The sequence below is a fragment of the Orcinus orca genome, chromosome 20 (genome assembly GCF_937001465.1).
Source record: "Orcinus orca chromosome 20, mOrcOrc1.1, whole genome shotgun sequence".
Lineage (NCBI taxonomy): Eukaryota > Metazoa > Chordata > Mammalia > Artiodactyla > Delphinidae > Orcinus > Orcinus orca.
Window position 1 is genome coordinate 44,697,782 of NC_064578.1, and position 27,650 is coordinate 44,725,431.

Sequence of the window (27,650 nt, forward strand, 5' to 3'; positions counted from 1 at the left end):
TTGGAAGACTGATCTAAGAAAATATTGCTATGATTTATGATGTCACAGAATGTTGTGCCTGTGTTCTCTTCTAGGGGTTTTATGGTATCATGTCTTATATTTAGGTCTTTAAACGATTTTGAGTTTATTTTTGTATATGGTGTTAGAGTGTTTTAATTTCATTGATTTAGATGTAGCTCTCCACCTTTCCCAACACCACTTCTTGAAGAGACTGTCTTTTCTCCATTGTATATTCTTGCCTCCTTTTTCACAGATTAACTGACAAGGTGTGTGGGTTTATTTCTGGGCTGTCTATTCTTTTCCATTGATCTACATATCTGTTTTTGTGCCAGTACTACAGTTTTGATTACTGTAGCTTAGTAATATAGTTTGAAGTATGGAAGGGTTATGCCTCCAGCTTTGTTCTTTTTCCTCAGGATTGCTTTGGGAATTCTGGGTCTTTTGTGGTTCCATGTAAATTTTAGGAGTATTTGTTCTAGTTCTGTGAAAAATGTCATGGGTATTTTGATAGGGATCACATTAAATCTGTAGATTGCTTTGGGTAGTATGGTCATTTTAAAAATATTAATTCTTTCAATCCAAGAGCATGGGATATCATTCTTTGAATCATATTCCGTTTTCCTTATCAGTGTTTTATAGTTTTCAGCATATAGATCTTTAACCTATATGAAATCCCCATGAATTAAGACAAGAGTTGAGTTGGAGTAAATGACAGTGAGCCAGGAACTATTTTCTTTGAGGAATGATGGGATTTGACCCTACAATTTATAGAAGACTGCATGCAGGTCTGTACTATAGCCCACCCTCATCTCTCATGTGTAAGGATTTTAAAGCATTCAGTGTGTATCATATACACTTTTATTTTTGATTGAATCTTCAGTTTTGTTTGTTGTTTGCTATTTTTTCTTATGCGTAAAAACTCTTTGTTCTTTAAAATATAGTAAAATCTGAAGTAGCTAAGGTAGAGTTTAAAAAACTAGGATTATTGCAGACACTCAAAATTACCTTTCTTGGAGCTAAACCAGAAACACTACCATAGACAATCCTTAAATTAAGACTTTTTATTAATGCCCTTAATAAAAAGTTTTCTCTGTGATAAAAGTGGCATACACAATCATACTCATAAAGGGTTTCTCATTTTAGAGGTTGGTGAATTTCAGGGATGTTTCCATTGACTTCTCTCAGGAGGAGTGGGAATTCCTGGACCCTGCTCAGAGGGACTTGTACAAAGGTGTGATGTTGGAGTACTAAAGCAACCTGGTTTCACTGGGTAAGTATATCATTCTTTCTGAACTCAAAATAAGAGTTCCATATTCCTTTGTTTGCTACGTTATGACTCTGGGGGAAATTATGATTGGTATGCCAGTATGTTTCCTATACTCTGAAGCTTTAGGTGCTTTGTGGAATTAGAAATGGGCAGGTTCATGTTGCCTGTTTCATAATGTTCAGAATGCTGGGACGTTGATCTTACCTATTCTTCGGATGATTTTCTTATCCTTATTTGGCCATTAGTTTTAAAATTTCTATTTATATTAAGTCTCCTTAAGCATGGTAAAAATTCTGATTTTGAACATCCATCTCGTGGTGATTCATTTTGAGAACGTTGGACATGGGTCCCTGGAATCTGCATTCTGATAGAGTTGGCTGGGGATAGTATTGTGTGAAAAAGAATTCTAGGGTAGCTATAACTCTCCTTATTCTGGGTTATCAAAGCATTGCTTCCCAATTCTGGGAAGTTCATAGCATTGATAGGTTCTTTTTCTTCTCTCAAGCAGGAACCAGAAGGCCTAAACCATCTGTAATCTCCTTACTTGAGAATGGGAAAGAGCCACGGCTGGAAGAGAGAATGGTGACAGGAGCCACAAGCTTAGGTAAGTGAAAAGGAGTGAGGCAGGAGTAACACATCAGCTGATCAGAGAGGAGACCTGAGGTGAAATGTCAGCTTATATTTTTTGACCATCTAAAGGAATCTTACTGTTAACATCTTTGGAGAAATTCTTCTCTTAGGTGGTTCTTATCTCCAAATTACAGTCTTCATATTCCTTTTCTGGTAATCTCTTTGCTATGTAAAGCAATATTCTTTATTTTTGGTGTCTCACAAAGGCATTACTGTGTACTATTCCAGTAGCTAAATTTAAAAAGTTTTTTTAAAAATGCTCCACAGAAAACTATGTAGTATAAGAGGTGAATTTTTAAAAAATTAGTTTATTTTTGGCTGCGTTGGGTCTTTGTTGCTGCGCATGGGTTTTCTCTAGTTGCAGTGAGCGGGGGCTACTCTTTGTTGCAGTGCGTGGGCTTTGCACTGTGGTGGCTTCTCTTGTTGAAGAGCACGGGCTCTAGGCGCGGGCTTCAGTAGCTGTGGTGCTCGGGCTTATTTGCTCCACAGCATGTGGGATCCTCCCGGACCAGGGCCCGAACCTGTGTCCCCTGCATTGGCAGGCAGATTCCTAACCACTGCGCCACCAGGGAAGTCCCGAAGAGGTGAATTTTTATACTTCAGCATTATTTACTTTATCTATTTCACCCATATGTTTCAATTAGGAATTTCAGTGTCAAAATTTCAGCAAACAAAAATTAGTTTAAATAATGCATTAATTTTTTGGCTCCTCAACCTGTTAGATGACAGAAACTGAATTTCTGTCACATCTGGAAAAACCTAAGAAATTCAGTATTTCTTTAGCCAATTCAGGGTCTTTTCACCACTCCCTTCCCCACACAGTTAGGCTCTGAATTTACCTAGATTGAGCTCATAAAATGTAATAACATGCACTTAATTTGTCGGGCTATTATTTTAATGTAATCCATTCACATTGCTCTCTGATGACTTATGTAGGAGCCGTCTGATCCTTATTTATCAGTCTTCAATCATCACAGCTATATCCCTTGTTCCTAAATCTAGGACTTTTATTAGCTCTGTTTCTACTGTACTTCTCAAACATTATCAGGAGCATGAGAAAAACTGGCCTCTGGCCTAATGCATGTAGGATCTCTGCAGACCTATAACGTCAGGCCTTCCCTGCCTAGACATGTCCATAGCTATGTCTTCTCTACTGAATTGTTCACTTTATGAGTTGGGGAGATTCTAGGCACGTCATTATCCATTCCTGGGGAAGAAAATATCTCCTATTTAAACCCCAAACACTATGTGGCTGTTTTATTATTGACTTAAGGTACTTACCTTGATGGTTATAGTTGTGTACGTTTAACCCCCATGCTTCACTCAGATTTCTGTTCACTCATCAAGTACATAGCTTCATTCAGTCAAGGGTGAGCAGGAAAGACTGACTCTGCCAGATACCCGTTCTCTTAATGCCTTGGGATGCAGCAGGGAGAAATTACATTTGTAAATCTAAAGTTGAGCCTTTTGGATTGTGTTCCCCTGGTTCTTTTATAAGAATACGTTCTTGATGTGCTCTAAGACCCCTGGCATTTTGTCCGAGAGGCAAAGTCTCATTAAGTCTGAGAAAATGGTAGTGATAAAATCATACTGCTTAATATATTGTGATATTACCCTGGCACACATAGATGGGATCCTTAGAGTTGATGTAGCATAGGATCACAAAAGAAAAATGGTAAAGATGATATGACTGTCTCAGTTTAGAAGATGGAGCAAACAAAAAAAAAAAAATAGGAGAAAGAGCATGATAGGTTCCTGAAATCACATTTCTGCTCTCTGGAATAAGGAAGTGATCAGCAATGTCACAGGTTGCTGACATAAGGAATGGGATGAAAACAGGTTTATGTGACTGTGATGAAAACTTGTGGCTGTTGGTGAGTTTAAATTTTTCATTGTTTTGGGAACAATGCATATATGTGTGACTTTTATACACACATGCACACTTTTTTTTTTTCTGTGGTACGCAGGCCTCTCACTGTTTTGGCCTCTCCCGTTGCGGAGCACAGGCTCCAGACACGCAGGCTCAGCGGCCATGGCTTACGGACCTAGCCGCTCCGCGGCATGCGGGATCTTCCCGGACAAGGGCACGAACCTGTGTCCCCTGCATCGGCAGGCAGACTCTCAACCACTGCACCACCAGGGAAGCCCAACATTCACACTTTTAATAGGCATTCCCTTTAAGCTGGCAATCTCATGTCTAAAAAGTTCTCTTAGACAAATCATCATCATGCATAAATATATGACACAGTGTTTTTGTCCAAAGTGTTTTTATAGAATCAGTCAATCAAAGTAAATTCCAATAATGCAATGCTATATCCTTTAAATACAGTGATGCTGATCTATAATCAATTTCCATTGGAATGTGTCCATAATGTACTGTTGAGTATATGACCAGTTATAGACTGTCCATATCTGTCCATTCTGTCCACACACGATATAAGTTTGCCAGTGCACATATACATACCCGTATTGCTTAAATTCATTTCACTTTTGGTCAACATCACTTATTGCTTTGTTGGGGTTTTATGTGGGTTTTTTTTTTAACATCTTTATTGGGGTATAATTGCTTTACAATGGTGTGTTAGTTTCTGCTTTATAACAAAGTGAATCAGTTATACATATACATATGTTCCCATATCTCTTCCCTCTTGCATCTCCCTCCCTCCCACCCTCCCTATCCCACCCCTCCAGGCGGTCACAAAGTACCGAGCTGATCTCCCTGTGCTATGCGGCTGCTTCCCACTAGCTATCTACCTTACGTTTGGTAGTGTATATATGTCCATGCCTCTCTCTTGCTTTGTCACAGCTCACCCTTCCCCCTTCCCATATCCTCAAGTCCGTTCTCTGGTAGGTCTGTGTCTTTATTCCTGTCTTACACCTAGGTTCTTCATGAAATTTTTTTTCCTTAAATTCCATATATATGTGTTAGCATACGGTATTTGTCTTTCTCTTTCTGACTTACTTCACTCTGTATGACAGACTCTAGGTCTATCCACCTCATTACAAATAGCTCAATTTTGTTTCTTTTTATGGCTGAGTAATATTCCATTGTATATATGTGCCACATCATCTTTATCCATTCATCCGATGATGGACACTTAGGTTGTTTCCATCTCCGGGCTATTGTAAATAGAGCTGCAATGAACATTTTGGTACATGACTCTTTTTGAATTATGGTTTTCTCAGGGTATATGCCCAGTAGTGGGATTGCTGGGTCATATGGTAGTTCTATTTTTAGTTTTTTAAGGAACCTCCATACTGTTCTCCATAGTGGTTGCACCAATTCACATTCCCACCAACAGTGCAAGAGTGTTCCCTTTTCTCCACACCCTCTCCAACATTTATTGTTTCTAGATTTTTTGATTCTGACTGATGTGAGATGATATTTCATTGTAGTTTTGATTTGCATTTCTCTAATGATGTTGAGCATTCTTTCATGTGTTTGTTGGCAGTCTGTATATCTTCTTTGGAGAAATGTCTATTTAGGTCTTCTGCCCATTTTTGGATTGGGTTGTTTGTTTTTTTGTTATTGAGCTGCATGAGCTGCTTGTAAATTTTGGAAATTAATCCTTTGTCAGTTGCTTCATTGGCAAATATTTTCTCCCATTCTGAGGGTTGTCTTTTGGTCTTGTTTATGGTTTCCTTTGCTGTGCAAAAGTTTTGAAGTTTCATTAGGTCCCATTTGTTTATTTTTGCTTTTATTTCCATTTCTCTAGGAGGTGGGTCAAAAAGGATTTTGTTGTGATTTATGTCATAGAGTGTTCTGCCTATGTTTTCCTCTAAGAGTTTGATAGTTTCTGGCCTTACATTTAGACCTTTAATCCATTTTGAGCTTATTTTTGTGTATGGTGTTAGGGAGTGATCTAATCTCCTACTTTTACATGTACCTGTCCAGTTTTCCCAGCACCACTTATTGAAGAGGCTGTCCTTTCTCCACTGTACATTCCTGCCTCCTTTATCAAAGATAAGGTGACCATATGTGCGTGGGTTTATCTCTGGGCTTTCTATCCTGTTCCATTGATCTATCTTTCTGTTTCTGTGCCAGTACCATACTGTCTTGATTGCTGTAGCTTTGTAGTATAGTCTGAAGTATGGGAGCCTGATTCCTCCAGCTCCGTTTTTCATTCTCAAGATTGCTTTGGCTATTCGGGGTTTTTTGTTTTTCCATACAAATTGTGAAATTTTTTGTTCTAGTTCTGTGAAAAATGCCAGTGGTAGTTTGTTAGGGATTGCATTGAATCTGTAGATTGCTTTGGGTAGTAGAGCCATTTTCACAATGTTGATTCTTCCAATCCAAGAACATGGTATATCTCTCCATCTATTTTTATCATCTTTAATTTCTTTCATCAGTGTCTTATAATTTTCTGCATACAGGTCTTTTGTCTCCTTAGGTAGGTTTATTCCTAGATATTTTATTCTTTTTGTTGCAATGGTAAATGTAGGATAAAATTTAAATGTTTTAGTGTGTATCATTTTACATGATTTCCCACTAAAACCAAGCTTCTGTAATTAATCAACTGATTGCACTTGATAAAAGGTATCCACTATGAAAATAAATGATATAAAATACATTTGATATAACTGTTCAGCTGATAAGCCAGATGAACTTCTTGCTAAGTGGAGAAACAAATACCTTCATTGTAAAAGCCAGTTCCTGTTGGTCATTATATAACTTCCATCTTAATTGAAATTCCTAAATTATTATTCTTGTACCAACCTTTCCACTGAGCTATACACACATATATCTAAATGCCTACTTGATATCACCTCTTTGATACCCAACAAGCATCTCAAAGTGAACATGACCCCCACCCCCATCCTAGACACCTGCTACATACTTGTTGTTTTCTGTCTTGGCAAATGACACTACCATTCATCCAGATGTTCAGGACAAAAATTTAGGCATTATATCTAACTTATTCTTTTCTTCATATGCACATCCAAGCATCAGCCATTCCTGTTAGTTCTACACTTAAACTGCATCCCAATTTGACCATTTTTCATTGACTTTACCATTTACTACCCTAATTCAAACCACATTCATATCTTAAGACCAGTGGTCTCCAAAATAAATCATATAGAAGCAAAACTGCCCACTGACAATTAGAGACCTGAGTCAACAGGACAAGTGGAAGTCCCCAGCCAGGCCCTTCTCTTCCCACCCCCATCCCTGTCCCATGCCATAAGGAGCCTTAGGTTTGGACACTCCAGCTTGCATGTCTAAGCTCTGTCTAATCTTACCAAATAGCTTCCACTTGACCACCATGTACACATAGGCAACACTTTCACCTTTTGTAGGACAGATCAAGGGATGGAGCTTTGGACACAGAAGAGGTGTACAGGCTCTGGAAGCAAGCTTGATGCTACTTGAGTGAGGAATTCTCAGATACCCAAAGCATGGTCTGAAGGGGTTTGTGAGCTCTGGACATGCATGTCTCTTTGCATATGGACTTCTCATCAGGAAGGAAAGGTCTTGGCCAAAGGAGGGCCAAATTGTAGCTTTTTGTTTTTTTGAAATATATTTATTTATTTGGCTGTGCCGGGTCTTAGTTGCAGCATGCAGGATTTTCGTTGCTGAGTGCGAGATTTTTGTTGCCATGTGGGATCTTTTTTTTTTTTTAATCAATTAATTAATTAATTTTTGGCTGCATTGGGTCTCCGTTGCTGCATGTGGGCTTTCTCTAGTTGCGGCGAGTGGGGGCTACTCTCCATTGCGGTGCGTGGGCCTCTCATTGCAGTGGCTTCTCTTGTTGTGGAGCAAGGGCTCTAGGCGCACGGACTTAAGTGGTTATGGCATGCAGGCTCAGTAGTTGTGGCGCACGGGCTTAGCTGCCCCGCAGCATGTGGGATCTTCCCAGACCAGGGATCAAACCCATGTCCCCTGCATTGGCAGGCGGATTCTTAACCACTGCACCACCAGGGAAGTCCCTTGTGGGATCTTTTTAGTTGTGGCATGCAGGATTTTTTATTTTTTTAGTTGTGGCATGCGGGCTCTTAGGTGCGTGTGGGATCTAGTTCCCTGACCAGGGATCGAACCTGGGCCCCCTGCTTTGGGAGCGTGGGGTCTTAACCACTGGACCACTAGGGAAGTCCCGGTGTGACTCTTTGTATGTTAATAATTATTAAAATGTTAGAGGTATTTGTTATTTTAATCAACTGGGTACTAATAATTATAATAACTAAATCTTTAAGGAAACTTTGACACAGAGCATTTTGGTCACAGGATAAGAATTAAAATTTCATTTTTGTTGCAGAGAAGTAAAACAAGATTTAATAAAAGATTTTTGAGGATAAGCAGTTGTTACATTAAGATAAAATTGAGTGATGAAAGTGGAGTGGAAATGATTTCAAGTAAAAGGTACCATGTAAAATTTCTAAATGTTAAAAAAGAGGTCTTCCCTGGTGGCGCAGTGGTTGAGAGTCCACCTGCCAATGCAGGGGGCGTGGGTTTGTGCCCTGGTCCGGGAGGATCCCACGTGCCGTGGAGCGGCTGAGCCCGTGAGCCGTGGCCGCTGAGCCTGCGCGTCCGGAGCCTGTGCTCCGCAGCGAGAGAGGCCACAGCAGTGAGAGGCCCGCATTCCGCAAAAAAAAAAAAAAAAAAAAAAAAAAGAGCTTGCTCGTGTGTGTTTAATGAATGATGAAGATATCTAGCCTATTGAAAACATGCTAGAAATTATATCTTTGCATTATTTAAACTTATGAAAACATTGTAGGTGTCAACTTAAAAATGTAAAAGGGAGTACATTATTTTTAAAAATTGTTTCAAGGGGAATGTAACAAAATATATGAAAGACCACTGCTCTGATAAAGGAAGATCAAGCTTAGTAAATGATGTGTCAAGGTATACCATCACAGACATGTATGCTATTGAGAAGTAAATAAGGTTGACCCCTGTACCAAACCAGCTATCTGAACTTTCATAAGTTGTCACACTTCTGATACAAAGGAAATTACACAGTTCTTGGCTCTTAGAAGTTACCCATTAAATTTAAATTCTCTTCCCTAGAAATTAGTAGTGGGTTTTATATGTATCTGGATTTGACAATCACAAATTTTGGTGTGGGAGGTTCTTCACTAGCGTTAATGTTAGGGTATGAATGCTTTCCAAACATCTCAATAAGCCGTGTCTAGTAAGCCCTGGTAAAATCGTGCTTTATTCTTCAGTCCACAGGGTTATATAAAAACATTCTAGGGCAAAGAATACGGATGGTCAATTAAAATAACTAAGACAAGAAGTTGTTCTTGGTTTCTTCACTCTCAATTTTACTTCATTCTCAATACAAAGAAGAACTACTGCCTTCAAATAAGAAACAACTAAAAAAACAGAGCTTATAAATACAGAGTACAGTTTGGTGGTTGTCAGGGGCAGGGTGCGGGGGTTGGGCAAAATGGGTGAAGGGGATCCGTTATAAAATAAATCATGGGGATGTACATGTACAGCATGGTAACTATAGTTAATAATACCGTATTGCATATTTGAAAATTGCTAAGAGAGTAGATCTTAAAAGTTCTTACCATAAGAAAAAAAATTTTTTTGTAACTATGTATGGTGATGGATGTTAACTAGACTTACTGAAGTGATCACTTTGCAATACTTACAAATATCAAATCATTCCATTGTGTACCTGAAACAAATGTAAAAGTCAATTATACATCAATAACTAATATACATAATAGTCTACAAAACAAATCACATACCATGATTCTCACACTTGTTAGGATACTGAGGACTGTGACATCATGAGGGCAATTAGTGGTTTACCATGAAATATTTATATTCGATAATAAGTAAAGTTGGGGAAATATATATTCATTATAAAAATTACAACAAAATAGGTAAAAACATCAGTGCATCGAAATAACTACATATTAAACTAGATGTAAACTATTTCACAATTTGTATTGCTTTGTTATTAAGACACCATTACTAAATATGAGCCAGTTTTTGTTACCTACTAAGATTCCTTTATAAGGAAGTAGAAACATTGTTAAGAAAAGTTCCTGGGAAGAAATATAACTTGGAAAGTTATATGAATTTATTTTCCAGCAAATTTTAAAACGCTCATATGCTGATTACTTCCCTGTTGTTGTTTCAGCTCCAAGCATGTCTTTCTCTTATTCTGTGATGCTAGGGCTGGGACTCTTGACAAAGACATTTCCTATTCTCCCTTGCTAGTTGGCTTCCTGTTATAGTTTGCCAATGGAGGCATTAAAGGGATTTTGGGAGACAGAAAGGGAGAAGGAACCCGCTTCCTATTTTCCAGATTTTTTAGTATCTCTCTAGCAGCATCTAGATATATCTAGTATATCTCTAGGAGAATCTCTCTAGCTTGCCTGTAGAATCTTTCTGCTTTCCCAGCACCAGTACCAAACCTAGTTAACAGCCAGCCTGACACCCCTCTTCAGAGCTTTTAGGTTCTAGTAAACCCATCTCTTCCCCTTTGTTCCCCAAGCTCTAGGGTTTAGCTGCTTCCTGAAGTTACAAATCTCTCCCCTTTTTGCTCTTTGAGGCCTTCCTTCAAAATTGTGTAATCAATTTCCTGTAATTAAATCTTCTGTTTGAAATTCCCAGCATAGTTCTGCTTTCTTGATTAGACCCTGATAAACAGAGTCCTACAACAATTTCTTTGAGCAGTACAAACACTTAGTTGACATACTTTGAGGACCACTGCTGTACTCTACTGGAGATGACTGGGCTCAAACCAGTGTTGGACTTGGTGGTATGAGACAAGAAAAATAAAGGACAAAAAGTCTTCTTATGATCAATTACTGACATATGAAGAGATAGTCATACATACAGTTTCTCTGAAGGTACACCTTACCAGTCAGGAAGTATCTTAAATTTCTAGCACTTTAGAATGAAACATCCAAGAAGATCTCTAACCTGCGTGATAGTTAAGTCCAGGGAAGAGCTGTGTGATGCATTTGTCAAGCACCAAACCACAATTATCATCCAAAGAATTCTTTTTTTTTTTTTTTTGGCTGTGTCGGGTCTTAGTTGTGGCATGTAGGATCTTCGTTGAGGCATGTGCGATTTTTCATTGCAGCGTGGGCTCTTGTGACATGAGGGCTTCTCTCTAGTTGTGGCATGCAGATTTTCTCTCTCTAGTTGTGGCACATGGGTTCCAGGGCACATGGGCTCTGTAGTTGTGGTGCTCGGGCTCCAGAGCATGTGGACTTTGTAGTTTGAGGCACGTGGGCTCTCTCGTTGAGGCACCCCAGCTCAGCAGTTGTGGCGGGCAGGCTTAGTTGCCCCACAGCATGTGGGGTGTTAGTTCCCTGACCAGGGATCAAACCTGCGTCCCCTGAATTGGAAGGCGGATTCTTTACCACTGGACCACCAGGGAAGTCCCATCATCCAAAGAATTCCTAAAGGGTAAATTTCCCATTAAAGCAACCCAACTATTAAATGTTTGTGGAGCCTTAAAAAATAATTGCTTGCTTTCTTCTGAATGTAACAATGCAATGTAACAACAGTTTCACAGAGTAAAGTGCAAATCACTTTAGTCCTAGTAGCCAGACTCCCTTTGTCCAAGACTCTGGGGCTTTAGCTATTAGAGGGCTCTTTCTCGGGAGGGGATTGGAGGGAATCTCCAAGGATGTGTTCTTATTTCAAGAACTTCCCTTTGCTTCCACACACCCCCACTTACCGAGATCTTGACTTGGGTGCACCTTCCAGATCTTCCAAGGTCTGGGGAAGAATGTTGGTTTGTTTGGAACCTTCACTGACAAAGACTATCTCCTTGACCAAACTTTTAGTCAGACTCCTCTGAACCCTCTTCTTAACTAGGCTTCAACCTTTGGGCTTCAATGTTTGTCTTTGCAACACCCACTTTTAGCAAGAATTCTGTCATGTCAGTTTAGCTTGAGTTCTTGATATCTGATCAGTCTCAATATCTAATTAAATTCCTCATCCACCCAGGTGGTATCTGATCACTCTGGCCAGCCCTCAGCAAGAATCCTGTTGGTCAGTATAGTGAGAATTCCCCCCTACCCTTTATGTCTCCTCTTTGTAATTTCCCATGAACTGACCACCCCCCAACCCCAACTTGCTCCTTGCCTATAAATCCCCACTTGTTCTTGCTATATTTGGAATTGAGCCCAGTTCTATACTGAAGTCTCTTTCCCCCTATTGCAATATTTCCTGAATTAAAAAAACAAAACAAAACAAAAACCCCTCAACTACTGTTCAGCTCTGGTTTTCTTTAACATCACTCAGGGGTTCACATTCTTCTCCTCCTGACTGTGGACAGTTTTTCTTAAAGCTGGGCCCTAATTAAAGTTTTAAAGTGAAAAGGAGAAACAGCAATAAACTCCAGAGCTGTTGGCTACAACATTATAAATGGCTTTGGTGCAAATGAGCATCTTCCTACAACTGGAATATAATTACCCTCTGTGTCTGGCATCACATATGGGGCAATCAGAGAAGGGATAGTAAAAATGAGCATAACACTGACCCCACCCATGGCCGGAGGTGAGGGGTTGGGTGGGGGTGGGAGAACAGTTAGACCTGGAGACAGGCACACACACAGACACACAAACACTCTTCTCCCACGTACTCAACCCTAAAGAAAAGCCCAGAAACACCGCCCATTATGGGTAAACTCCTGCGATCTCTGGGATAAGAACACAGTTACAGAAACGTCATGCCCAAAGTCAGCCACAGTTCTTCACACACCCACAATCACTCTCTCATTCTTGGCGTGACAGACCCACAATCTGTCACACAACGACCCACACTCATGGGCGTGACTGAAAATACAGAAGCTCACTACACCGACAGAACCCGTTGCCCCGTAGTGAGCAAGCACAAAAGTGTGCAGCGACAGTCGCACACACAAACCGCCCCACCTGAGCATTCAATAACAGTCACGGACGTGCACAGCTTCACCACTCCCTCACACACAGTAGCCCAGAGTCATTTGAGTGCCCAAGATCGCCCAGGGTCGCACACAGCGTTCCGTGTACCCGCACCTGCGGCCGCGGTCACCTGTAGCGCAGGCGCGATGTCTCGGGGCCCTGTGGGAAATGTTGTTCTTTCCGCAAAGAGGCCGAGGCGCAAAGCGTTCTGGGGCTCGTGGTCCGCGGGGTCGGAAGGAAAAGCCGAGTCGCTAGTCCAGGTTCCCGCAGCTGGAGTTTACCCAGCGGAGCTCGGTGTCCCGCGCGCCTCAGTCCCCGCCCCGCTCCGCCCCGCAGGGGATTCTGGGAGGCGACATCGCCGGTCTTGGGTCGTTGGGCGTGTTTCCAGAGCCAGCGGGGCTGGGAGGTGAGTAGGGCCTTGCTACGCGCGAGAGCCAGAGGGCAGGGCCGGGCTTGGGGTGGACCGGCAGGGAACGGGGTAGGAACAAGGAGGGCGCCGCCGAGGAGACTGTGTGACAGGCTGCGGGTGTGACAGGGTGTGATCTTGTGTGTCACCGTGTATGTAATTGTGTGCGACTGTGACCGTCTGTCTCCGGTATAAAACTCCGAGTCTATGTGTGTTTGTGCGTGACTGTCTCCGCAGGTGTAACTGTGTTATTGTGTATGGGTTTGTGAGAGATTGCGGGTGTGACTTTGTGTGTGTGTGTGTCGCTGTGTGGGTGTGTGTGTGACTGTGTTTGACCCCTTGTCCCTGTGGATATAACTGCGTTTGAATGTGTGTGACAGAAGGTGTCATTACGTGCCCATGACCATCTATATCTGCAGGTATAATTTTGTGTGAGTAACTGTGACAGGATGTGTGACTTTGTATGGTATGTCACTATGCATGAGATTGTGTGTGACTGTCTCTCTGTTGGAGTAACTGTGTATCGTCATCTCTATCTTTGTGTTAATACCACTGTGTATGTATGTGACATTACAGTCGCAATTATGTGACCATATATATGTGTGTGATTGGGTGAGAATTTGTATGTGTATGTCAGACCTAGTGTGTGATTGTGAGACACAGAAAGATTAAAATTACTCACCCACATTCACACAGTTACTAAATGACAGAATCAGGACTTAAGCCCAGGCAATTTGGCTCCAGAGGCCTTGCTTTTAATTGCTAAACTCGCTTGATCTTTCCCACGCTGTGAGGGTGAAAAATGGGGGCCCTGAGTTCTGAGGGTGTTGGAGAGTATTGTCTGTGGTCTTGGACTAGGACCCTTCTGGACATAGAACTTAACCTGGGTCTCTTTGTTTGGTCCCCTTGTGAGTAACAGAACCCAATCTAAAGACACTGTGGTGAAACCATCCTCATATTGGCTGCCTTTGGGGGAGGAAAGCCCAACCTGAAAGCCCAGTCTTCCTCTCCTTAGGCCATGGAGTTTGAGATTTTAGGTTTGTCCTTGTCAAAACTCTTCCATGTTTGGTGCTGAGAGAGGCTGATCCATGGCTCTTTTTCTCACATACCAAGTGAACTAAGTGTTTGGTTCTGACTTCACGTAATAAAGAAAAATGCTCTCATTTCCTTTTCAACTGTGTGTGTAAAATCTAAGTGGCAATAAGGGTGGCACTTCTCTATGCCAGGAGTTGGCTCAAGCATCTTGACAGTGAGGAAAGGTTCTGACAGTTGGGTTGATTTGCCCAAGGTCACGTAGCCAATGAGGAAAGGAATGGAGAGTCAGTGTGTGTCTGGGGGTCTATATAAAGCACAAGTCTTTCACAGCACCTTTCAGTGACTGATGGTTCATCTCAAACTTGAAAAGTATTATTCAAATGATACACAGCGATTTGAAACAGCAATTTAAAAGCTATTTTTTTTATGCAGGTGCTACTTAGAGCTCCCAGGTGCTGAGAAGACTTCACTGATTCTCCTCTTGGGTTGCAAAGGCTTTTATAAACAAATTCAAGCTGCATTACACTAAGGAAATAATTTTCTTACAGATTGAGTTGGTTAGTGCAGAGTAGCCCAGAATTAGGGGATTGTATATCTTAAATTCTAAGTCAAACACAACTATCTTTGTTTTCAGAGTGAAGAAATGTTGGCTCTGAGAAGACAAGGAACTTGTTTCAGGCTGTGCAGTTTCTTGTTGGTTTGGTATTGAAATTTGTCAATGTTTGCCTCAGGCTGAATTTCTGTGGAGTAACAGAGGTAACACCTGCCACCTCTGAATATGCTTCACTGAAAAACATATAGCATTGATTTCTCAGGTTATGCTGAATATTTCCCATACAAACATTGTGGTCTCTTGAAAGAGGACCAGTTTTTGAGCCACACTGCAGTTTGACTCTTATGACTTTGAGTTAGCTGTTTAAGCTTTTTGAACCTCAATTTCAGTTGGTGGTAAAATGGGGATAATAATACCTACCTTTGCAGTTTTGTGAAGATTAAATAAGATAATGACATACACAACATGTGTAACATTGCTATTTATATTACAGGAGCCACAGTAAGATTTATTTATTTGTTTATCAAATATGTTTTTAGCACTTACAGTGGTTCTGGCATTATTCTAGCACTAGAGATATACCAGTGAACCCAACAAATCCTGGCTGTCTTAAATCTTATACTGTTGTTTGGGAAGACAACAGTTAACAGAAAAAAAAAAAAGTATCATGTCCAATGATGTTAAATGCTAAGAAGAAAAATAAATCAAGATAAGGAAAAATAATAACTGGGAGGGAGATTCCCTTTAGGTAGAATAGGGAGGTCCCTCCAATGTTGTTAACAATTGAGCACAGATAAGAATGAAGAGAGGGAATATGCCGTGTTCAGGCAGAAGGAAAAGCCAGGCCACAGCCTTGAAAAAGGAGTGTGGACAATGTTTGAGGAGCTATAAGGAAATCTGTATGCCTGGAGTAGGGTGAATAAGGGGGAGAAGAGTGGGAAATGAGGTCTAAGGGGCAGCCAGGGCTAGATCATAAATTGTCTTATTGGTGATAGGATGGACTTTAGATTTTGTTGAGTTCAGGCTGTGTGTCCTTAATATCAGTCAGGAGTTCAGGGGTTAAGTTCATCTTTGGCCTTTTTTGTCAGATCTTGGAACAGGGTAGGGCTGGTCCATGTAAAGAAACTAGCGACCATAAAGGGCCAAAAAACTCTGTGAGTCTCAGATCAGCAACATAGGGCTGCTCTGCCATTTTTTTTTCTTGTTTAACTCTCCCTTCTCAGGACTTTGTTCTCCAAAAGAGAAAATTGAAGAAGGAAGGAAGAATGGCTGTTGGACTATGTAAATCCATGTCCCAGGTAAGTTGATGTTTTCACTTTGTTTCCAGAAATTCCACATCATTTTTCAGGACTTTGGGACCTCAGAGAGAGTCACAAGTAGCCCAGTGAGCACATTCTTCACTTCTCTCTCTCCACTATTTGTTCATATAATCCTTCTACAAAACATTTAGTTGCTATTTTTACTCAGTGTTGTGCTTAAATGTATGATGGAACAGAACTTTTCCTCTTTAGATGAATCACGATTTGTTGTGTTGGAGATGAATGCAAGTGAAATAAAGGATGGAGTGTGATTATCAAATAGGGAGGTCAAGGATGGTTTTTCTGAGAAAGTGACAGTTGAGCAAAGAAAAACCTGAGTGAAAGTAGGGAGTAAGTTTTGTGGCGATCTGGGAAGAGCTTTAAAAAAGTAGAAGGAATAGCAAGTACAAAGTTACTGTGTTGGGAGCATGTTTGATGTGTTCCAGGGATAGCAATAAGCCAGTATCCTCAGACAGAAATGTGCACTGTGAGATTAGAGCAGTAGCTGGGAACCAAATTATGCAGGCCCTTAAAAGTCATGACCAGAACTTTGACTTTTGTTCTAAAGGTGAAGGAGAAACATTGGGGTATTTGTGATGTGATTTGATTTATGTTTTAAAAGGAAAATAAATAGCAGAGAAGTAACAGTGGAAGCAGGGAGGCCAGTCAGGAGACTGCTGCAATAATCCAGGTGGGAGGTGATAGCTTCCTGGACCATGGTGGTGGCATTGGAGCTGGTGAGATTCTGGGTGTATATTGGAGATATAAAATATGGGATTTGATCAGGGATTGGTTGTGGAGTATGAGAGGAAGAAAGAAATCATGAATGACTACAAAGATTTTTGACCTGGGCAATTGTGTAAATGGTCATGCCATTTACTGAGATGGGAAGACAGGGTGGGATGAGATAAGAATCAAGAATTGAGTTCTAGATATATTAAATTCGAGAGACCTGTTGGATATCCAAGTAAAGTATTGATTATATATCTAGAGTTCAGGACTGGAGATGTGAATTTGAGAGTCATTAGTGTATTTAAAGCCATGGGACAGGATGAGATTATCTTGAGGGTAGGATTGTGGCGAATGTAGATAGGAAAGAGGTCCAAGGACTGAGCTTAAGGCATTCAATATAAGAGGCTGACAAGAAGAGGAGGAACCAGCAAAAGAGACTAAGAAGGACTGATGTAGAAGGAAAACCAGGAGAGTGTGGGTCCCGTGAGTCAATAGTAGAAAGCATTTCAAGGAGATGATCAACTGAGTTAAATTCTTCTGAGAGAGACTGAGGAAGATGCTAGGACCATATGGGAGTACTTGGCAAACAGCATTTTTTAAAAAATTTCAGGGTTTGGTGACCTTCAGGGATGTGGCTCTAAATTTTTCCCAAGAAGAGTGGGAATGGCTGGACTCATCTCAGAAGGATTTGTACAGAGATGTCATGTTGGAGAACTACAGGAACTTGGTATGGCTTGGTAAGGATATGTATCCCCCATAATTCAAATCTTCCCTATGAGGTGTTTATGCTTCCTCCATTGGGAATATCTAGGGCATCTTAAATGCTTAGCTGGATTTCTACTTCGTGTTCCCAGGAAATTATTCAAAGTAGTTTCATAGAGTTATAAATGAGTATAGTTCCCTTTGCTCTAGAATGATGGTTTGGGATAGCAGCATTAGTATGGCGTGGAAATTTTTTAAATTGCAAATTATGGGGTCCCACTATAGACCTACAGAATCTGGGAATAGGCCTAATAGTCTGGGTTTTAATGAGCCCTCCAAGTGGTTCTGATACCCATTAAAATTTGAGAACCACTGTGGCTTCTGATTCAGTAGGTCTGGTTGGGGCAGCCTGAGAATTTGCATTTCTAATAAGTTCCTAGGTGATGGTTCTTCTGCTCTAGTACTTTGAGAACTGCTGCTATGAAAGAAGCTTTGTCTGTCTCATTCTCCATTCAAGCATCTTTCCATTCTCTGGTCCTTCCTCTAATGTCCTTTCTTGCCTAATGACCAAGAGATTGAGTCTGAGTCTGGAACAGCAATAGCAAGTTGATTTGTTTATCTATCTGTCTGTCTTGCTGGCTCTCATTTTTCTTCTCCTGTAAACAGGACTTTCCATTTCTAAGCCCAACATGATCTCCTTATTGGAGCAAGGGAAGGATCCTTGCATGGTGGAGAGAGAGATGTCAGATGGTCAATATGCAGGTGAGTGACGGGGAACAGGGAGGGCTGTTGTAAGGTGACAGCACAAGTGGTCATAAGAAGACTGCCCTGCATTTGAGGAGGCTGTCCTGGGCTTCAGGGGGTCATTTCCTCTCTATTTCTATCAAGTTATATTCTCAATAATATTTCTACCTATACCCTGAATCTTGTTCCTTTTAAGTTCTTTCCCCTTTATGGATAGAGTTATATACATTTCTAGATTTCTTTTTAGAGTTTTAATTTTATCAAAGTTATGCATGCACATTGGTTGAAGAGACAAGTTGTTTTATAAGGCTTATTCCTTTAAAAAAGGAGGTCTCTTGCCCGCTTCCCAGTTTCTCTCTCCCTAGAGGGATCCACTTTCTTTACTTTGGCAGCTTCTTTTGGTGTCTCCTTCACGTCTCTAATAAATATGTTTATGTTGCTATTTCTTGATTGTTTTTTTCAGGTTTAGTCCTCATCCAATATCTTCATTAAGAAAATAAGAATTTAGTACTTTCTTATCCTGAATCCAACATGTGTGTGAGCATGCACGCGCACACACACAATTTCTGTCTTCCTATCTCACTGATATCGTAATTTTTAAAGTTTTATTTTTTTAATTGAAGTGTAGTTGATTTACCACGTTGTGCCAGTCTCTGCTGTACAGCAAAGTGACTCAGTTATACACATATGGACATTCTTTTTTTTAATATCTTTTCCATTATGGTTTATCACAGGATATTGAATATAGTTCCCTGTGCTATAAGTAGGACCTTGTTGTTTATCCATCCTATATGTAATAGTTTACATCTGCTAATCCCACACTCCCAGTTCTTCCCTCCCCCACCCCCTCCCTCTTGGCAACCACAAGTCTGTTCTCTATGTCTATGAGTCTGTTTCTGTTTTGTAGGTAGGTTCATTTGTGCCATATTTTTAGATTCCATATATAAGTGATATAATATGGTATTTGTCTTTCTCTTTATGAATTATTATGGTAATCTCTTAGTTGCATCCATGTTGCTGCAAATAACATTATTTCGTTCTTTTTATGGCTGCGTAGTATTCCATTTTGTGTGTGTGTGTGTGTGTGTGTGTGTGTGTGTGTGTACCACATCTTCTTTATCCTTTCATCTGTAGATGGACATTTATGTTGTTTCCATGTCTTGGCTATTGTGAATAGTGCTTCTATGAATATAAGGGTGCATTTATCTTTTTGAATTATAGTTTTGCCCAGGTATATGCTCAGGAATGGGATTGCTCGATCATATGGTAATTCTATTTGTAGTTTTCTGAGGAACCTCCATAATGTTTTCCATAGTGACTGCACCAACTTATATTCCCACCAGCAGTGTAGGAGGGTTCCCTTTTCTCCACACCTTCTCCAGCATTTGTTATTTGTAGACTTTTTAATCATGGCCATTCTGACTGTTGTGAGGTGGTACCTCACTGTAGTTTTGATTTGCATTTCTCTAATAATTAGTGATGTTGAGCATCTTTTCATGGGCCTGCTTGCCATCTGTATGTCTTCTTTGGAGAAATGTCTATTAAGGTCTTCTGCCCATTTTTCGATTGAGTTGTTTGTTTTTCTGTTGTTGAATTGCATGAGCTGTTTGTATATTTTGGAGATTAAGCCCTTGTCGCATCATTTGCAAACATTTTCTCCCATTCCATGGGTTGTCTTTTGGGTTTTTTTTAATGGTTTCCTTTGCTGTGCAAAAGCTTGTAAGTTTGATTAGGTCCCATACCAATATCTTAATTTTTATTGAACCACTGTTCAGTGTTTACATTATTATGGCTATTAAGTGCTAGTCGTAGCTGTGCTGTGCATATACCAAGGTTACTTTTTCTGTACTTTTTCTTTTTCTTGGCATTAATAATTATCTGGGGTTTTGTCTATTTTTTTTCCTTAGTTTTCTATATACATATTCCTAACTCAATTCTTAACTCCCGATCAATTGTTTAAATCTCTTAAGACACTCAGACACATTAGGTTATCTAGTGATTTTACCTTCTTGGAGAAATCTCTCCAGAGTCTTCAGATATGCTTCACTCTAGACAAATGGCTCATTACATTTGCTTGCATTCTATTTCGGTTTATCTAACGTTTTCTCATGATTAGATTGAGGTAGTGCATTTTTGAAAAGAGTGCCACAGAAATAATGTTGTATCCTTCGCAGTGAGTGCATCATACCAAAGGATTGATAATATTGATATATCTTATTATCAGTGATGTTAATTTTCATCACTTGGTGAAGGTGGTATCTGCCTGGTTTCTCCATTGTAAAGTTACTATTTTTCTATTTATAATTAATAAATATTTGGGGAAGATACTTGATACTATTCAGTTTCTTCTGAAACTTTTGCCCACTAATTTTAGCATCCACAGCCCTGTTGGATCTTGTCTGCAACAGTTACCGCTGTTGTGGTATTGACCTAATGTTGACATTTTTATTTCCTTCTTTTATTTATACATATTAACTAGGATTGTTCTGTCTGGAAGAGCTGTTTCATCTCTCCCATTTGTTTATATATTAAAATATTTCTTCATATTTATGGAATGAGGGGTTTTTTTTTCCTATGAGTTAAAACTACTGTATCATTATTTTGTTGCTCAAAGTGTTCCAGCTTTGACCATTTAGATCTTCTTCAAGTTGGTTCCTATGACCTTTTAACATGCCCCACTTCATGGTTCCAGGTGTTCCAGGTTCATCTTGTTTTCCTTTCCCCAGCCTTGAATCAACCACTTCTCTAAGGAGCCCTGGTTCCTTTTATTGGGAAATGATCTTTAGAAACCAAGGTCTGGGTACTAGGTGTACTTATTGCTACTGGAAGTGATTTCTTCTAGGCCCTCACAGCAGACTGAGCTGGAAAATATATGTATGTATACCAACACACACTTTTAGACAGACACACACTTTTATATTTATTTCCGTCTTTATTTTTTTTAATACATTAAATTATTGGTTTATATTGATACCTTGATTTTAGTCCTACCCTCCACAGGGTTTATCATAGCCTTTCTCCTTTACTTATTTGTAATTTCTTCTTCTGACAGTGAGAAGCAGTGTATTTAACTATTTCCTCCATTTAAGTGTACACACAAAGTAGTTTCAGAATTTCTAACCTATTCCTCTGTGAGAAATAAATTTACTAAGTAGATTACATTATTTGTATTTAGGTACAAATGTACTTTTTTAGTCTTAAGTATTCAGTCAAAAACTATTTTCCAGAGTTACTTAGGTTAGTTCTTCTAGGTTCATTTGTTTCTGTTGATTCCTACTACATCCTGGTTGATTTTACTTTTTTTTTTTTTGTATCTGAAACATTACTATGCTCCTAAGAATCAGACCTTTACAAGAATGTATCCTCAGAAAAGTGTCGCTCCCTCCTCATCCTTACTGTCTTGTTTCTGTTCCCTACTTCTTCCTGCCCCTTTCTTACCCACCCCTTGTAGATCACCAGTCTTTATTTTCAGGTTTGTCCTTTTTATGTTTCTTTTGCACAAATGAGCAGATATACCTGTAGATTTGCATTTGCTCTTTTCACTTAGCTATAACGACATGGTTTGAACTGAGAGGGTCCACTTACATGCGAATTTTTTCAATAAATACTTACTACACGATCCGAGGTAGGTTGAATCCATGGATGCTGAACTGCAGATTCGGAGGGCTGACTGTAAAGTTATACCCATAGCCCCTGCATTTTTCGGGGGTCAGCTGTACAGGAAATCACTCCATATGAGTTCTTGGAGAGCTTCCTCATTTTTCTGACAGCTGCAGAATACTCCATTCTGTGGATGTTATGGTAATTTATTGAATCTATAATGTGTGAACATTTAGGATGTTTGCAGTAGTTTACAATTACAGACAATGCTGCCATAAATAACCTTGTAAATATGTATGTTCCTGTTGTTGAGGCTTTATTTTCAGGGTTGTTTTGTAGATGTAGGATTGCTAAGTAAGTGCATATGTAGTTTAGGAATTGCCAAATTCCTCCCCAAAAATGTTGTACCTGTCTGCTTTTTGTATTAGTTTCTTATGGCTGCTGTAACAAATTACCACAAATTTAGTGGCTGAAAACAACACAAAAATATTATCATACAGCTCTGGATCCAGGTCAGAAGTTCAAAATGGGTCTTACAGGGCTAAAAATCAAGATGTTGGCAGCCTGCCTTCCTTCTGAAGGCCCTCGGGGAGAATCTGTTTCTTGCCTTTTTATGCTTTCTTTAGGGCTTTTATCATCTGTTTATTTTCAACTTTGTAAAATCACCTTGTTTTAAACGTGAGCTTTATATGTAGTATAGAATTGAGTTTTGCTTTGTGAACCAGTCTGGATATCATTTCAATTTAATAGGTGAAAGTCCAACCATGTTTTTAATATGTTTGGGCTTAGTTCTGTACATTGTTTTGTGTTATATTTTCTGATTTTTACAGTTTTTAAAAAAGACTTTAGCTTGTCTGTTTTCCTAGGCTTTTTTTTGGTCGTGTAATACTATAGTTTTTATAATAATTAGAAAGATTCTTCTTTTGTTCTAGAGCCTTCACGGTTATAGTGCTCTGTTTCTTTAGACAGTATTTACTCCTTCTATTACTTGATTGGTCAGCTTTAAAAACTAGCCTTTGATTTTTTTTACCTGTTACAGATGTGTCAATAAGTAGCCTTATTATACTCCCCACCTTGTTTTCCCAAATTTTGTTACTTGTATGCTTTTTACATTGTCCAGGCATATTATATTTACATGCTCTTGTGTCACATTTATCCCAACCTTTCCTTTTGTCTTAATTCTGTAGTTATATATATTTAGTGTTTTCCACTAGGTCATTTTGCTGAAATTTCTCTGGACATCTCTGGATTGGCTGAAATCTGCTCTCTAGCAGTTTCCTCAAAAAGAGTTCATGCAAACAATGTCCCCCTAAGCTCTACCTTGTTCATAATTGGCCATTCTTTCCTTAAGTTGCTTATAGCATAGTATTGGTGTTAAATGTTGTTACAAAGAAGTCTGATGCCAGCTTGATATTTTCCCTTTATGTATAAGTGTCTTTATATTTTGTTCTGATCTCCTAGATGGGTACAGGTTAGGGTATGTCTATGGGTTAGGGTTAGGGTTAGGGTATGGGTTAGGGTATGGTTTATGGTTAGGGTACGGGTTACGGTTAGGGTATCAGTTAGGGTATGGGTTAGGGTTAGCGTACGCTTTAGGGTTAGGGTATTTATTAAACCTCTCCCACTCTCCAGATATCACTTAGCATGTAAAGGTATATTATTCGGGGTCCAGCCATGGAGAAGACTTTAGACACTAGGATAAGAGAAAGAACACACACATTATAAATAAATCACATTAGGATTTTGTTTCAAACCTGTACATTAAAACACTAGTGCTTAGGAAATCTAATGGAGGCAGAAGCAGTAAAGGGTAGTTTTATGGGAATAACATCACAGATTTTCTGTAGAATACACAGATTTTGACTGGTTAGAAAGTCAAGGAGGAATGCTTTTGTTCTGAAGACATAAACCCTCTTCTAAATTGAGCTGTTATTGGAAGTTAGAAATTTTTTGTTACTGTTGTATTGCTTTGTGTTTTCGTGATTATTCTGCTTGCATCTCCCTTGTTAAACCTTTGATTTGGGGAACAGTGCCATTACTGGAAATGATTTTACAGAATTATTCTCAAAAACAAAAGGAAATGGTTCTCACCTAAATATTAAGCAATAATCTCTATACTGGTGTACTAACAGAATTATGATTCAGGGATAATAATTCTATGAAATGTAATTAAACACACAATATTTTTTTTCTTTTAAATTTCCATTGTTACTTTTTTAAAGTACAATTGTAATTCAAATTCTTTGTAACAAGTGAAATTTAAAAAGATTAAAGGAAAAGATAATATTTTACCACTTGCCATTCTTTCCCACTCCCTGAAACGACCAGCATAAATGTGTAGCTTTCTTATTTTATCCAGGTGTTCTATACATCTGGAACATCATGTTTCTCACTGTATAAAAACAGATTTAGCTCTCACAGTTTTTTGTTTGTTTTGTTTTTTGCGGTACGCAGGCCTCTCACTGTTGTGGCCTCTCCCGTTGCAGAGCATGGGCTCCGGACGCACAGGCTCAGCAGCCATGGCTCACGGGCCTAACCTTTCATTTTAAAGTCATTTTATCAGGACATGTTTTAGCCTTGACCATTTTGGGTCACTTTTTCCTGGTAGATATGTTCTCTATCAGGATGGAGAGTCAAGTTTTTATTTCTGGAAATATTTTTTTCTTTTTTTACTGATGAAGTTAAAAATATAGGAAAGTATAGATAATAATATAATAATATAGTAAAGGATTTCCTATTGATGAACAATTTTTGTATTTCTGAATTGCATACTTCATCATGTGTATTATTTATTTAATATACTGCTTGATTCAATTTTTAATATTTAAGAATTTTGCCTGTTATCCATGAGATTGGTCTGATATAAGAACAGTGAAATAGATCAGTGGAACAGTGAAGAATGTACAAAAATACACCCATGTATATATGAGAATTTAGTATTAGATAAAGGTAGTTTTTCAAATTAGTGGTGTAAAAAGATTTTCTTAAAAGTTATGGATAATATTTGTATAATATTGGGTTTTGGAAAGTCTTTCTTAAAATGACATAAAGGCCAGGCTCTATAATGAAAAAATTGGAAGATTTGAGTTCATACAAATTTTTAAAAAATTTTATCAGAAGCATTATAAATCAAGATGACGTGACAATAAAATTATCAATGAAGATGACATGTGATTTGAGGGAGAAAAATGCTCAAAAGCCTTAATGTCTTAAATTTATAATGACTTCTATAAACCACTTAAAAGAAATGCCAGTGTAATTAAAATATATGCAAAGTACCTGAATAAGGAATTCACCAAAGAAGAAACCACAAAATATATAAAAGGTACATAAATATATATGAAAATGCTCAATTTTATAATCATAGAATTGCAAATTAAAACAATAATGAGGTACTCTTTACTTGTAAGGGCAAATATTTTTAGAATGATGTTAACCAGTGTGAATGGGTTCGAAGACATATTTCATGTTGCTAACAGGAATGTAAATTGATAAAAAAAAGTCAGAACCATGACTTTCTCCCCTCTTTCCTCCAAGTAAATTCTTTAATTTCTTCTATAACAGTTTTCTTTCTCCTTGGAAGGGTAAAAAGGAGACATTTGCTTTCTTGATATTTTTCAGAATGGGACTCTTTGTATGAAATCAAGGCATTATCTCCAAAATGGTACATTGATGAAGAGGAAATATCCCAGGGGATGATAATGGAAAGACTTACAAGTTATGGCCTTGAATCCTCCAGTTTCAGAGAAGCCTGGAAATATAAGGGTGAATTTGAGCAGCATCAGGGAAATCAGGAGAGTCATTTCAGGCAAGTGACAACTCTTAAGGAAATCTCTGCCATGAAAAGAGACAATGAATATAATAATTCTGAGATAAATGTTCTCTTGAACTCAGTACTTTTAACACAACAGAGAGTTCCCACAGTAGAACAAGTACATAAATTTGATATTTATGATAAAATGTTCCCCCCAAATTCAGTTCTAACTGAACATAAAGGACTACATGCTGAGAAGGAATCTTTGATAGGTAATGAATGTGAAGAATTCAACCAGAATACATACCTTAGTAAAGATGCAGAAATTCCTCCTGGGGAGAAACATTACGAAAGTAATGATTTTTCAGATCTCTTAAGTTTCCACTCATTACTTACTCAACATCACACAACTCATCTTGGAAAATTATCCCATGGATACGTTGAATGTGGTGCTGCCTTTAGCTGTTATTCATTCTTTACTCAACCTCAGAGAATTCACAGTAGAGAGAAACCATATGCATGCAATGACTGTGGAAAAGCCTTTAGCCATGACTTCTTTCTCAGTGAGCATCAGAGAGCTCATACTGGGGAGAAACCATATGAATGTAAGGAATGTAACAAAGCTTTCAGACAGAGTGCACACCTTGCTCAACATCAGAGAATTCACACTGGAGAGAAACCCTTTGCATGCAATGAATGTGGGAAGGCCTTTAGCCGTTATGCCTTCCTTGTGGAACATCAGAGAATTCACACAGGAGAGAAACCATATGAATGTAAGGAATGTAACAAAGCCTTCAGACAGAGTGCACACCTTAATCAACATCAGAGAATTCACACTGGAGAGAAACCCTATGAATGTAATCAATGTGGAAAAGCCTTCAGCAGACGCATAGCCCTTACTCTGCATCAAAGAATTCACACAGGAGAGAAACCCTTTAAATGTAATGAATGTGGAAAGACCTTTGGCTATCGCTCACACCTTAATCAACATCAGAGAATTCACACTGGTGAAAAGCCCTATGAGTGCATCAAATGTGGGAAGTTTTTTAGGACTGACTCACAACTTAATCGACATCATAGAATTCATACTGGAGAGAGACCTTTTGAATGCAGTAAATGTGGGAAAGCCTTCAGTGATGCTTTAGTTCTAATTCATCATAAGAGAAGTCATGCAGGAGAGAAACCCTATGAATGTAACAAATGTGGGAAGGCCTTCAGTTGTGGCTCATACCTTAATCAACATCAGAGAATTCATACTGGAGAGAAACCTTATGAATGTAATGAATGTGGGAAGGCTTTCCATCAGATCTTGTCCCTTAGGCTACACCAGAGAATTCATGCTGGAGAAAAACCCTATAACTGCAATGAATGTGGGAACAATTTTAGCTGTGCTTCAGCTCTTCGACGACATCAGAAAATTCATAATAGAGAAGCTCTCTGATTATGTATAACAAGTATAAGAAAGAAAACATTTAGTCACCATTCAGTCCTTATTAAATAAATATCAGTGAGTTCTTCAGTTAGTAATTCTATGAACATAGTACCTATGGAGAAGCCTTCAGTTCATGAGCATCCCTTATTTGAAATAGCCTGAGTAGTAGACATCTGTTACTTTTGGATCTGTTCTGTACCCTATTTGAGACTTATCTCACCCTCAATGCATATCATTCTGATGAAATTGTTTAATCAGGAAGAGCAGTAGATTGGTCATAGGCAGGCCAATTATTTTCTTCAACCTCATGATAGATAAGGGATTTACAAATGGCCATGTCTAGACCAGTAGAGTCCTAGGGGGTCATTGTTATGGGTAGTAAGAAAAGATTTTTTTTCCCCACCCCAGAATTGCAAATTTCAAGGATTTAGTAAGGTTAAAAACTCACCAGTAGCCTTTTTGCCACCACATGAAGAAAGCCTTCCCAGGATAAATCTAACACAAAGGAAAACTGAGGTCAGAGACAGAAATCTGAGGATGTTTGATCTTCTGGATCCAATCATGTCTGAAGTTTACACCATCTTTTACTTTTTCATTTTTGTGATCCAATAAATTTTCTTTTTTCTGCTTATGTTAA

At 38.9% G+C, this 27,650-nt stretch overlaps 1 protein-coding gene across 9 annotated transcripts; it reads left to right on the forward strand.

Moving 5' to 3' along the window:
- Positions 1–1,120: 1,120 nt before the first annotated feature.
- Positions 1,121–27,650, forward strand: ZNF527 (zinc finger protein 527). Of its 9 annotated transcripts, none has more exons than XM_049702956.1 (7): positions 1,121–1,270; positions 1,776–1,871; positions 14,833–14,954; positions 15,975–16,049; positions 17,392–17,518; positions 18,150–18,245; positions 25,449–27,650. In XM_049702956.1, exons 4-7 carry the CDS (start codon positions 16,017–16,019, stop codon positions 27,020–27,022), a joined length of 1,830 nt encoding a protein of 609 aa, XP_049558913.1. In that variant the 5' UTR covers positions 1,121–1,270; positions 1,776–1,871; positions 14,833–14,954; positions 15,975–16,016; the 3' UTR covers positions 27,023–27,650. The 9 variants fall into 9 exon arrangements, with proteins under 9 accessions (XP_049558913.1, XP_049558915.1, XP_049558914.1 ...); XM_049702957.1 differs by having other exon boundaries at positions 1,129–1,270; positions 1,773–1,871; XM_049702960.1 differs by lacking the exons at positions 1,121–1,270; positions 1,776–1,871 and adding exons at positions 13,028–13,163; positions 16,672–16,786.

Coding starts and splice junctions, on each gene's coding strand:
- ZNF527 (XM_049702958.1), top strand. CDS start 16,017: ATGGCTGTTGGACTATGTAAATCCATGTCCCAG. Junction 16,050..17,391: donor TATGTAAATCCATGTCCCAG/GTAAGTTGATGT, acceptor AAAAAATTTCAG/GGTTTGGTGACCTTCAGGGA. Junction 17,519..18,149: donor CAGGAACTTGGTATGGCTTG/GTAAGGATATGT, acceptor TCCTGTAAACAG/GACTTTCCATTTCTAAGCCC.